General features: G+C 40.9%; 1 protein-coding gene across 1 annotated transcript in view; it reads right to left on the minus strand.

Annotated features, from left to right (window-relative positions):
* Positions 1 to 6,811: 6,811 nt before the first annotated feature.
* Positions 6,812 to 13,396, minus strand: part of MYZAP (myocardial zonula adherens protein) — a 64,205-nt gene continuing 57,620 nt past the window's right edge. Inside the window, exons 13-15 of the mRNA XM_050902950.1 lie at positions 11,715 to 12,410; positions 10,819 to 11,041; positions 6,812 to 9,832 (exon numbers count right to left, since the gene is read on the minus strand). Of these exons, the coding sequence (XP_050758907.1) occupies positions 9,695 to 9,832; positions 10,819 to 11,041; positions 11,715 to 12,410 (1,057 nt within the window). The 3' untranslated portion in view covers positions 6,812 to 9,694. The remainder of the gene's footprint in view (positions 9,833 to 10,818; positions 11,042 to 11,714; positions 12,411 to 13,396) is intronic.

A 13,396-nucleotide genomic window follows, 5' to 3' on the forward strand; every position in this document is an offset into this window, starting at 1 on the left:
TATCAGCATTTTTCATTCTTGGGAAAAAGTAATCAATGTTGGAACAGGGCACAGCTGACAAGTAAGGCAGTTACCCAGACTGCCCCACCCTTTCAGCAAGATCAGAAAACAAAACCGGAGGAGGAAACCAGAACTGTCAATGTATTTCAGATTCAAGATCTGATGAGCAATTTCCATTAAATTCCATGGGAGTTAAGGTAGCCAAACCAGACCCTCAGGTTTTAATCACAAATAGAACTGAGAACAGTGGCTGCCCTGTAAGAGAGGGGTATGCTGCAGTTGTGGCATGGGGCAGCACACAGAACAACAGCACCACATCCTGATTATTGATTTACCTGGTCAGCGCAGAGCTGTTCTCTGCGGTCAGTAATTTGTGCAGTGGAGTTTTAAGCACCTGCAGATGAGAACCTAACACTTTCCTATAGAAGATCATTCAACAGATAATTCCTCTGTTACAAGAGCTTCTGCTTAATAGTCACAATGTACATTTTCCTCTTAGCTTTATCCATTCAGATTTATTCTCTGTCTTTTCTCAAATACATCTCTCTGAGTAATAAACCTCTAAATAATTTGTCTTCCTCCTCTGTGTTCCTATAACAATGAATAGATTACACTGTCTGAACTATAACACTACAAATTTCCGGTTCATAGTTTTAGCAATAAGGAATTAGGTATTCTAATAAATACAAGGTTAAAACTAGGGAAAATTAATTACCAAGCTATAGATCAATGAGCAAGAGGTGAAACTGCCGAACAGATGCTCTTACTAGATTATCAGACTCAAGGCTGATTTATAGCTTTCACTGTGCTTCCTTATCCATCATTTTTATAGCACATAGAAAGGGTTAGAAAGCACAAATTGCCTTTTTTTAATTAACGTTGAAGTTTTAGATAGGCTCAGATCAGGATAACCGGGCTAGGTTACTTTTCCCCCCCCCCCCAAAAACATGAAAGCAGAAAACATATTTTATTGATCTGGGAGAGCTGTGACAGAACTGAATAATACAATACACTTGTCAGCCTGCAGCTTCCTAATACGCTTGCCTATGATTTGCCCAGAAACGACAACAAGCTGGGGAGCAGCCCTGCTGAAAAGGCCCTGAGGGTCTTGGTAAAGAGCAAGCTGCATGAGCCAGTGGTGTACCTGTTCAGCCTGGAGAAGGGGAGACTTCAAGGGGATTGAACAGCAACCCTCCAGTACCTACAAGGAGGTCATCAAAAGACAGAGCTAGGCATAAGCTGAAACAAGAGAGGTTCAGACTGGGTTTAAAGAAAAACTGCCCCCTCGAGGAGGACAGTCAGACATAGGAACAGGTTGCCCTGAGAGGCTGTATGGTCTCCATCCTTGGAGGTTTTCAATACCAGACTGGATTAAAGCCCTGAGCAACCTCATCTGGCCTCATAGCTGACTCTGCTTTGTGCTGGAGGTTGGCTAAGAGCACTCCTGAGGTCCCCTCTAACCTGAACTACCATACGAATCCAAGCCTGACTCGGGACACAACAATTCTGACAGCTAGCATAGAAGGGACTTTCTGAATTGTACTCAAACACAATTCTGCCTCTTCCACCTCTGAAAGGGATGATGACCTGTAGGTCAGGCTAACACAGCAGTTCCCTAAAACTTTCTTAACCTGTTGGTATAGCATAACTCAACCAGTGGCTCAACAACATTGGCAGCCAGCTTACACTAGTGCTCCTGCTGACAGCCAAGGTAGGAAACTGTAGGAACGTGTGCTGGTGTTGACAGCCTGGGTTGTGGGGAAGCATAAATTAATCTGAAAGCGGCAATGAAGTTTACTAAATCCTGAATACTCTTCAGAAGAATCCCTCAGCTCATCCAGGGCCCCTGGCAACAAAGATACAGATCATCTTAAAATAATAATAATAATAATAATAATAATAATAATAATAAGCATGAATGTAGTAATTTTAATATAATGTGTAAATAACTTTTCAACCTCAGAGATATGATTCATTCCTTCTGAAATAAGTGATTTTGCAATTAAAGCCCATGCTAGAGGCTTTTCTAAGGAATATAAAAGTTGCACAAAAACTGAGCATGCTTTTACTAGCCATTCCCTCATCACAGTTGTAATATCAGGATCAGATCTGGACTGCAACCAGTGTTTCATTCAGTCTTGTAGCTTCATTGCTACCGCTTTTAAATACTTTGGTACACATAAATATCTCTTCACTGTCTGTAAGGGATAGCATGTTCTTAGCACTACTATGTTACCAAAAGTAAAAAGATAAGGGAAGAATCTTTAAAAATATTGAGAATAACTTTTAAAAATGATTATTTATAATTTTCTTTTCAGCACAATTTAAGTGGTCACCATAGCTGGAATGAATTACAGCGCACTGCCAGGATTTTCAGAAAAGGCCCTTCCACCCCAGGAAAAGTTCAGTTGCATTCTGCTTTAATGGCTCTTGGCAAGCTTGCACTATTGTTTTTGTACAAACAGAAGTAAATTTGATATAAATAAAAAATGGAACTTTATGTGAATGAAGGAAACATCAAATTCCTTAATCTTCAAAAGAAATTCTATCCCTGAATAATTAACTATGATATATTTATAAAACTAGAATAATTGAAAACAGAATTCTAAGTTGATTCATGTGGACTGCGCTGAAATATTTATTATTGCAAGTCCAGAAGATCTGTCTGGGTTTTGTCACTGGAAATGTCTAAACTCAGTGTCCAGATGTTTATTTAAGTTGCTCCCACATAGTTCTAATGTCAATTACCAGGGGTTATCAGAGAGCATCACTGTGTATCTTCCTTGACTAATATTCTCATTTCTTCTGCATCTTTGATGTTTTCTTTCATTAAAATTCCTGGCTTACAGCCACAAAAATCTGCCGTGCAGGCAAGAAACTGGTCTGCAGACATGACACATGATGATGCCCAATGTCTGTGCAAGGATAATATTTATCATCAGCTATCATTTAAGCAGTACTATAATCAGTACAATGCCAATTTAAAGCAGCTCAGAGAAATACATGTGAAACCAGGGAATAAAAACTTCTAACCGATACGAAATAACTTGGGTTAGTAAAGAAAATATTATTGCATATAATGAAGATTTTGTGAATCTGTGTTGGGGTTTTTTTTGCACTTCAGGAAAAAGCAGGGGGAAAGCCAATGACAAAGTAATTTCACACATAATTACAAATGGAATTGATGGATCTGTAACTCTGGAAACCACAATTACATCAAAACTTTTATAGTAACCAGGAGACAACACAGGCCACTCGTAACAGTGACTTAAACAGAAAGAGCTTAGCACATAGTCTCTGAAGATTTCCTACATTCAAATGCAAATAGTTGTCTAACACAGCTCATTTTTTGATAGATAGATAGATAGATAGATATATGTATCTGTTGCCCAAAACCAGTTGGTTCATTTGGTTTGTAGGCAAATTCTGGAAGCCTTATTTTTAAAGATTTGTAAGAAAACAGAAGAAAATCAATGCTAAATCAATATAAATGGAAATAGAGATATAAGATGGCTGGAGAAAATAGTGCCGATGCCACTTCACGTTTTCATGTTAGTACCTGGGTACTAACACAGGATTCCTCTCTTGGTGAGGAATGTTACCCATTTTAGTTCTAATCGATCAATAAGAGACAGACACCTTGCAACTTCAATGGATAATGGTCCAAATGACTTGGAAACGTAAATCTCATTGATTATGTAATTTACTTCTCTCCCTACACTGTCAGTTTGGGAAGACGTATCCACCTACCAGACAAAGCTCTAACAGCTAAGTATTCAGCCTTGCTGAGAGTCACTCTCCCTCACTGAGATCTTCTACAAATGATGTCATTGCACCTCCAGATTCAGTTGTGATTCTGTGTGTGCAGTAAAAAAATCCCATAGCTTCTTGCAGAATCGCAAGTTTTGTCACAGAATTTGTGCTCACTGCAGCACAGGTTGCATGCAACATGCATGCACTGGGAGGGCAGTGCAGATGACAGCTTCAATTCAGAGACGGACGCAGGAGATCACATGCTGTTATAACCAGAGCTACAGTACTCTCACCACTGTCTGACTAATCTCTGAGTAAATTAAATGTATATGTTACTAGCATCAAGTAACTACTGAGAAAATGTTTTTCAGGGGAAAAAAAAAACAACAGAAGAAAAACATGGACAGAAATTTTGCAACTGAAATTCTATTCAGGAGAAGCGTACAAAGAATATCTCCTATCAAGTGCTCAGCTTCAGAGACTCAGCAAAACCTTGGCCTGCAACTACTTGCCACATTATATCACTGCCTTGATCTAATAAGCAACTACATTAATACCAGCTGTGTGGATAGAGGGAGGAAATATGAATATGTTCATTAAGCATTATGGCCCCACTTGTCTCCCTCATGAATTCAGTGGAGATGTGCCAATTTGTGTATGACGCAATTATGGCCCCCAATATCAAACCTGAAAGAAAAGCAATGAGGGTGTCACTTAGTACAAATTCTTACAAATTTCCCTGTCAAGAAATCTCTCTCATACTTACTGCTGGAGGACACATTCACTCATATTTGGATGATTAAAAGTGAAATACTTAGTTCAATGATTCTAGCAAGTTGAAAATCAGTTTGCTTCCCACACACATTTCACTGTGCTCATTTGTGTCATCTCCTCACATTCAGTAATTGGTTTACAACTCTTATTCACAAATTCCCTTGCACACAGAGATTAAACAAAACACAGAGCCAATATCCCAGTTCAACAGAGCACTTGCACATAAATGTTCCTAGAGGAATCAAGCTTTGACTTCACTATATGCTTTCATGCTTCACCAAATCAAGGGCCAATTTAGTAAAATCTTAATAACCAAATGATCAAAACAGTTGCTTTAAACAAGAGATGACTAAATGCCTCTAAAGCTTTGCATACATGTGGAATAATAATTACAGTATTTACAAAGGAGTCAAATGGAGTTAAGCGCTCATATCCCACAGAAAGTCAATGTGAGTATAAAATGTTTGGACTACAGTCAGCTAACATTTGCCTGTCAGCTAACAATGTCAGCAGTGACACAGCACTGCAGAAGTATGAGAATAAAACACAATCATTAACTTACTGAAAAAGAAAAAAATACCACAGCAAAATAAATGTTGTTTTCACACAGCTGTCTTTTCTACTTCCCTTTCCCTCCCAGAACGTGGGAGTTCACAACCTAAAACCAAACATTAGGAAACCAGGAAATCTCAGTGGTGATCTCCACACATACCACCCTAAGAGCAGTGGATTTGCAACAAAACATGAACCACAAACTCAGGAAAAATACAGTTCAGTTAGCACCTCCCTGGAACAAGACCACACCATGCAAGACTTACTCCCTGAAAAATCTGTCGTTACAAGACACTTTGGAGAAATTACACTTCCTTCTTATACTGTTCTGAAAAAGAAGCAAGGCTGGCAAAGCAGAGAAAAGCCACCTTTTCCTACAGCAGAGTCCATAGGGTAGGGGGCACAACTTCCTCCAACACAGGACTCCCATTCCCTGTCCCCTTTATGCCATTCATTTGATATAAAAGCCCAAGAATTCACTGCAATTCCCCTGGCCCAAGGATACTCCTTGCCGGCACTAACTTGCTAAAGGCAGATGATGAGCCAGATGCCACTCAAATTAGGCCAAAAATGTTCTGAACAGGGTCCCACTACAGATCATTTTCACTGGCAAAATGCAGCATGGTACACAACTGAGATTAGTCAGCCTCCTGGATCCAGAGAACGGGCTCTGCAATGCAGCTGCACAAAACTACCAGCCAGCCAGATCTCCACCTACAACTCAGGCTAGTCAGGTCCTACCGCCTTCGCGAGACTGCTAAAGGCTGCCAGCTTGTGGTGTGTCTGTGATAGAGGAATTGTCTGCTAGTTCCATACAGAAACCTGCAAACTACTGCCCAGGGCTGCTCATGGAGCGTGACCAGCTTCTGCCATTGCCTCCTGCTCAACTTTCGATTCATCAGTCTGTAGCGTCTGGATATTCTTTTCTCTGACACCTAATACTGCGTCTCTGTGGCAGGTTCAGAAATTCCACAGCACAGAGCCGTGGTTTTCAAATTCTCTCAATTTGCAGGCCCCATTTCCTCCACAGAGGAACTTGCAGCTTACTGTCACTGACTTTTTTTTGATCACATGGCCCTTAGAAGCAGTCCACAAGCCATCAGACAGAAAACTACTAACAGAACTGCTGACCTATCAGCTAGGTCTAACTCTAAAAACCAGGAAAAGCTTATGCATCTTTTCTACCCTTAGTTACTCTTAGAGTCCCCCAAAATAATTAAGTACAGCAGCATTTAGGTCTTTCTTCTTTCAAATGTTATTTCCCAAATACTTAACATAAATTTTTAGGCTGCTAAATCCTCTAGATCATGTTATCACCACAGCTGGCAAACCAGATTGCATGTTCTCTCCCTCAGGAAAGGTTACAGCTGTGAACAGAAACTCTGTTACAGTGCTTTTCTTCTCTGCTGTTTGGGGATCAGGTACTCCTAACAATGCAAAAATCTAGGGACTACAGCTGGTGCTGCACAGATACCTGCCTCACATGCTATAGCTCTCAGTCTTACAGCACACCATTTAAGCTCTGTCTCTGTGCCATCTTTCAGACCTGCACAATGGCCCAGCTTTAGGTCTTACAGATCTTTTCCCATCCATTTGCATTCCCAAAAATTTTCTTTCCCTATACAGCAATTGTTTCCTAACTCCATCTCCAGTGTTTTCCCTGTGGAGCACTGGAGCAAGAGGTTCTGCAAACTTTACATGGTCTAAACAAAACATTATTCACTTGAGGAACTTCAGAAACATATTATCAATTCTTTATTTTCTACTGGGTTAACAGCCCACTCCAATAAAATAGTCCACTCCCAACAAAAGAGAGCAAGCTCCTCAATTCTCAGTGTACGTTTTGAAATGTTCTGGAACTGGAGAACAGTGAAATACACAACAGCAATAACATACTCGATCAGAAACGTAATTCAGTATGACTAAACCATTCCATGGTTCATCCTCTTATTCTCTAACCTTTTACAAATTTCTGGATTGCACATCCTCCTTAACATAGGACTCTTTATACCTGACACTCTGCTTTCTTATCACTCACAAAATCTTAATTCAAAACACATACCTGTGCTCAGAACCTAGGACCAACAGCCCCCCAGGAAAGCTTCCAGGTTTTGGAATAATACAAACCCTTTAGCAATAACTTAAAATGCATACCTTAAGCTTGGTTTTGTATTCACACAGCACTCTCTTCCACAAGGACTCCCCCAGCACTGTGCTGAACAGCTGCTAATTGTGTAACAAATATATAATGCACTTCACCTGTTACTACAGTGATTTTTTCCTTTTTTTCTTTTTTTCCTTAAAGGTGAAGTTTGCCCATTCAGGGGATCCACTTTGGCAAAGTCCCAACATGTTGAATGCTATCAAAATACGGATCAAGAAAACTGGCTCTGCTTCACAAAGTTTAGAGAGCCAAGTAAGCTTTAAAAGCACAAGGAAAGAGCATAATTTTAGTTAGCATAAGAGAGTGGTCAGCAGAAGCCTATGCTGAGCTAGTAATCTAGAAAACAAATTCTTAACTGTGTAGCTTTTTGTAAATTCCTTTAGCACAGAAAAGCCAGTATGAAAAAAACACACACAGGAACTTAAAAAGGTGTGACAGCACAGTCAGTACAGGGACAAGGGTTCCCCTGATATTAAGAAGGGGGAGAGACGCAAACAGGCCTGGAAGTGGTAACATGGATGCTGAGGGATGAATGACTGAAAATAGTGCTGACAAAGACAAGTGATGGTGAGAAGCTGGGAGGATGAAGGAGGAGCACAGAAAAGAGAGGGGAAAAAAAAAACCAGGAAAAGGTGGTGAAAAGGAGGATATAAGGCCTGGAAGTGGCAAACACCTGCAGAGTCTGAAACCAAAATAGGAAATAAGAAAGAAAAGCCTCAGTAGGCGGGCAGCTGTGGCAAAACCACAAAGACATTCAGGTCTCTGCGAGATATTCAAGTGACTGAGGCATGTAGAAGGTGGCCAGGTGCACAGCTGATATTTAGATGGAGTTACAGAAAGCAAGAGAAGATAGCAATGGCAGGAGGATGGATGACACGTGGCAGAAGTTAAATGCAGACACAGGCAGCGATATGTCATATGAAAGGGAATGGGTGGTGCAGGGATGCAGAATATTAATTTGCTTTAGTGACAGGAGATAAGTCTTACGAGGAAATGGGAAGAGCAGATAGCTGACGAGAAGCCAATGAACAATGAGAACAAGCAACCTGTGAGAGGAAACGGTGCAGGAAAGAGGGATCACAGATGAGCGACAGATGACCTAGTCAAAAAATACCACATATTAGCTTAGCAGCAGTTCCACCTGTCAAACGGCATTGCCAGGGTATGGACTGCGCCACAAGGACTGCCTGGGAGAGCTTATGGACCATTTGGGAGAGAGTTACTGCCTGCTAGTAAAGCGCTGTATGTACTCAAGAAGTGGTAGAGACTTTTTGAATGACTTGCATCTGGAGCACCCTTAGTTTCCAGAGACACCATTCCTGCAGGAACACGTACACATCCAGAGACAGCCTTGCACACACAGCTGCCCTGCACACACTGCTGCTGAAGGAATCTCTGAGGTTTGTTTTTTAGAATTGAACTCATACTAGGCTTGGAATATCCTAGTCAACAGTGGAATATCATTGTGAAATACTTCTTAGGTGTGTTCCTTATCTTTCAAAATTCATATTAAAAGGCAGAAAATGGTATTTTAAGGAAGAATTTTTTTTCATCTTCAAAGAACATCTAAAACTTCAAAATACACAGAACATTTTCTCCAAGAAAACCAGAGGGTGGATCTCTTAATTTACAGTATCGGACTATGAAAAAATAGTATTCCAAAGTATGAAAGTAGTGACAAAAATACGGAGAAAGACCAAGATCTTTAATAAAAATATTAAAGTCTTCAGATGAACTTGATCTCTTGATGTGCTTTGCAGTAATAACCAAAAGTGAAACAGCAGAGTCCCTTAAAGCCCAAACAGAATTTGAGTTACAAAATAACTTGAAAATTCTTACCTATTTACAACATAAGGGCAGAAAGTGTTATTTTAAGGTGCAGGCACAGAAACAAGTTCTCATGTGGTAAGAAGCTAACTTACAGCCTAACTATCACGTATTTATTGCAGCTGTCTGGGCATGTATTTTCACCATACGGTAAAAGCAAGCTAATCTTAAATAGATAAAAGAAGTATCTCACATTTATACAAGACAAGAGTTTTCGCACATGCGAGCAGTTCACAGGCACCTCAGCTTACTTTATGGACATGTGTGCCAATGCCCTTTGCAATCACATTTCTGCGCAGAAGAAACCTTCTCTTGTAGATGACTCATCATAGCCTGCAAAAGTGTATTAGAGAGCTCACTTTGCTGTAGCTGAAAACTATGGGGCATTCCACAAGGATTAACTGCCCCAAGTGCTCAAAAAACAGTCCTCAGATAACACTGGGGTTACCACTTAATAACGCTTATATTTATGAGGTTTATATTGAACCCTTCCCATAGCTGTAATGTTAAAATTTTAAGAAAAAACTGACTAGATCAAGCATTCTCAATATCCAGGTTTGGGTTTTAAGAAGTACTGCGTAAAGATCAGTTACGTGGCTCATCCTCAGACATCCCTTCTTGAATTCAGTCCTCTGCTGAAAAATAATCTTCATCTCTCACTTCTCTGTATTGCATTGAGGCCTCCCCCTCTGGTTCAAACCTGAGCATTTTTATATTCAATCTCTCTGCAAGCTTCTGTGCTGCAAGCTTGGCTTGCATTTCCTATATAAAAGAAAAAAAAAAAGGACAGAAGTTAGAAAAAGTGTTCATTTGTCATTTTTATCCTGGTCATGAAAAGACTAATATACTAAAGTATAAACTTGGCATAATAACTTTAGTAATTCCAGAGTGGGCTTAATCAAAAGTTTTAGTAACTAGCAAAGAAATTTCAGGTTTCTTTTCACACTTATACATAACTGTGCTATTAATATTTGAAGACCTTTTTATAAGAGTTGAAGTTCCCCATGTGGCAGTCCTCACCTGTGATACACTAATGTCAGCTTTAACAGAACAAAATCAGTCCACATAACAGAGCAGCTGTGCACAGTAACCATGTAACAATAGCAATGGTTGTCATTCAGCAACCTCAGCAAAAAATCTGTCTCCATTTTCCAAATAAATTACCTCCCTTAAAGTGTCAAGATGACTAAATTAGCAAGTGCTTTTAAAACAATAAGCAGCAACAGGCACTTTTACAACAGTGTCTAATTTAAACATTAGTTTGGCACCACCTGGAAAGTCAAAATCAAAATCCATTACAACAGAATTTGAAGAACCTCAGAACTCAGATTCTTCAAGCACAGCATAAACAAAAGCAAATGCAAATACTTGCATATTTTAAGAATAACAAATACTGCTAGGCCTTCATTTATGGAAGGGCCAAAAACTCTTTAAAGACTAATAGGCAAGGTATACGTTTAAATTTCTAGTCAGAGGTGAAGTGAGTGCAATGAGGTTAGCACATCAACACACGAAGAATAATACTAGATTTTGTTTAATGCAGGAATAACAGTTTCAGAAGGGATTAATACATTATTTAATTATATTGTTAAAAGAAGCAAATACAAGAAAAAGTGCCTTTCCTCAAAGTCTGCCCATCTCAATTTCATCATCAAATTCATCAGTATGAAAAGATCCTTTGATGCTTTCTTTTTTAGGAGTGATCCCAATTATGTAATTACTTTTCAGGCCAAATCATAAATTCATACCTCGTAAGCTTCTTTTTGCTGTATCTGAATTGCTATGGATTCCTCTATGGATAATAGCTTAGCAGGGGAATGGTGAAGCGGTGGCAGCCGAGCTGCTGTGATGTCATTCAAATGTTTCTTATCTCTAAGTCGTCTTTCTTCAATAGTAATTGGAGAGCCAAATCCCCCAGGTGATTGACTGGATGAGGAACCATGCGATGATCCACTTTGCTCTCCTGATAATCTGGAAGAGATAAAACATAAAAGTTGTGACCCAAATTTGCAGCACAAGATTGAACAATTTCAGTTCCAAAACTTGTTATTTTCAATATGTAAGAGTTGAAAAGAAATCTGAAGTGTTATGACACCATAAACAAACAAAAAACAAGCAGTGCTCAGAAAAACTAAAAAGATTTCTCTGCAGAGAGACAGTATCACAAGTTACTCCTGATAATGAACAAAAAAGATATCCCAATTAATTACAAGCATGAAATAGCAATGCTTTGGGAGTGACACGAAGTATAAACTGCTATTGCTACCAGTACAGACAATGTGAGTTGTAATTTCTCCAGAGGTGCAGGAAAAGCAAAAAGCTACCTGCTATTAAAGTTCTACAAGTTCTAGAATTGATCCACAGTTGTTTTGCCAATTGTTTAACAGTTTTGTAGCTTAAGCTATGAAACTCTATGAAGATTCATGGCAATTGTTTCAAATAAGTAGAACTAGACTGTCGCCCAATATTAAGATTCTGTGCCACTTAACACTAAAGAGCCAACATATTAACCTCACATGTCATACGACTTTAAATCTCTTTAATCTTCACAAGCAAATAAACCCACCATGCTCGTTCTGTACCATTTCCAATTTTATACAAGTCAATTATTTCACAAAAGGTTTTTCTATGCCATAATACTTACACATTTGTTTTAAATTTGCTTTTTTTAATGACTGGGTTCTTGGCTCTAGACTCTAGAACTTCGATATAATGTGGTATCTTGGGGTGCAGGCTTCCAAAGATATTGCCCTTATTTTTAGCCACATTCTGCTCTTTTTCCAATACTTTTTCACTATTATCCCCATCTACAATTGTAACTTTTTGAAAGGCATCAACCAACGCGTCTTTACTGTTGTCCAAAGCACCTGCACTTTCTGTACCATCCTGAGTATTGCTCCGAGATACCTGCTGATCATTTTTCAGATGACTGCTCATAGCTGACTTGGAGACGACTTCACAAAAAAGATTCTGATCTTTTGTAATGGTCTTTACTTTATCATTTTTCCTCTGAGTCCTTTGATTTTCCAGAGCTGTATTTGTGGCATCTTGCTCAATACATTCTGCCTGCTGCTTTTGGGAAGAAATCTCAGAAACTTCTTCAATATTAGAGTTTTCATTAGAGACTGAGGAATCTTCACGGTTTAGCGTGTCCTCGTTCAGGATAACTTGCTGTTTGCTTGTATTAATCTCCTCCTGTTTTACCTGAAACTCCAACCTGACAGCAGATAACAGCTCAGCCGTCCTTGCTAATTCTTCCTCTTGTAAAATAGCGTGCGTCAGCTTTTCAGCGAAGTCGGAGATCTTCTTGCCCTTATCTGGCAGCCTAGCAATGAATTTCCTAAGACAAAAAAATAAATTAACAGGGTATAAACAATCCTATTTCAATCTGAGATACAGAACTGTTTTATCAGAACAGTTAATGTGGCAGGTTTCTCATTTACATACTAGATTTCTGAAAAGCGGTAAGATGCAAAGCACTTGCAGCCCCAGATGTATACTGTGATAAAGCAACTATTACACTTTTTTCTGCTCAGAGATGTAACTGCTGCTCTGAAAAGTGCAGTATACAAATATCGTTTCATTTTTTCATGAAAGTGGAGTACACAGATTTTTCTGTCCATATTCCCAGAAATAACCAAACAGTTGTTACTGTGAATGCCCACAGGCTGTAAAACTACACAGACAGGTATAATTTGAACGATATCCCCCGGCTGTGATCTTGTCAGCCCATACAGGCAGGCGCTGCGCGGTTCCACAGCCGAACGCAGCGACAGAGAAGCTACAGAGAGGCTGGGCGGGGACAGGGCCCAAGGGGAAGCGCTGAGGGGCGGCAGCCCCGCGCCCTGCGGGGAGCCCCGCATCTCCAGAGAGCGCCGCTGCTGCGGCAAAAGCTGGAAGCCCCGGCGAGGTACATGCAGCTCCATCAGCCCCCGAAAGGAGTTAAACAAGACGAAGAGGTTTGCGCTCTGCCGCCTACGCGGGGACGGGCGAAGCCGGCGGGAGGCCTGACCCGCTCCTCGGCGCCCGCGCTCCGCCTCTCCTCACCGGTCCGCCAGCAGCCGCTCCTGCCGCCTCAGCATCTCTCGCAGCTCGGGGAGGCTCCGGCCCCGCAGGCCGGCGCCGCCGCCCGCCGCTGCCATGCCAGCCCGCGCCGCCTGTCACCGGGGCAGCCACCCGGGCCCGGCGCCGCCAGCGCCGCTTCCGCAGCTTCCCGGAGGCCGCCATCTTACCGGAAGCAACGGCAGGGCGGCAGGGCCCCACTTGGCCGGAACGCGAAGGCCGCCGCGGCCGCCGCGTGAGGCGGGTGGCCCGGCCCCCTCTCGC

This window comes from Gymnogyps californianus, chromosome 11 (assembly GCF_018139145.2).
Source record: "Gymnogyps californianus isolate 813 chromosome 11, ASM1813914v2, whole genome shotgun sequence".
Lineage (NCBI taxonomy): Eukaryota > Metazoa > Chordata > Aves > Accipitriformes > Cathartidae > Gymnogyps > Gymnogyps californianus.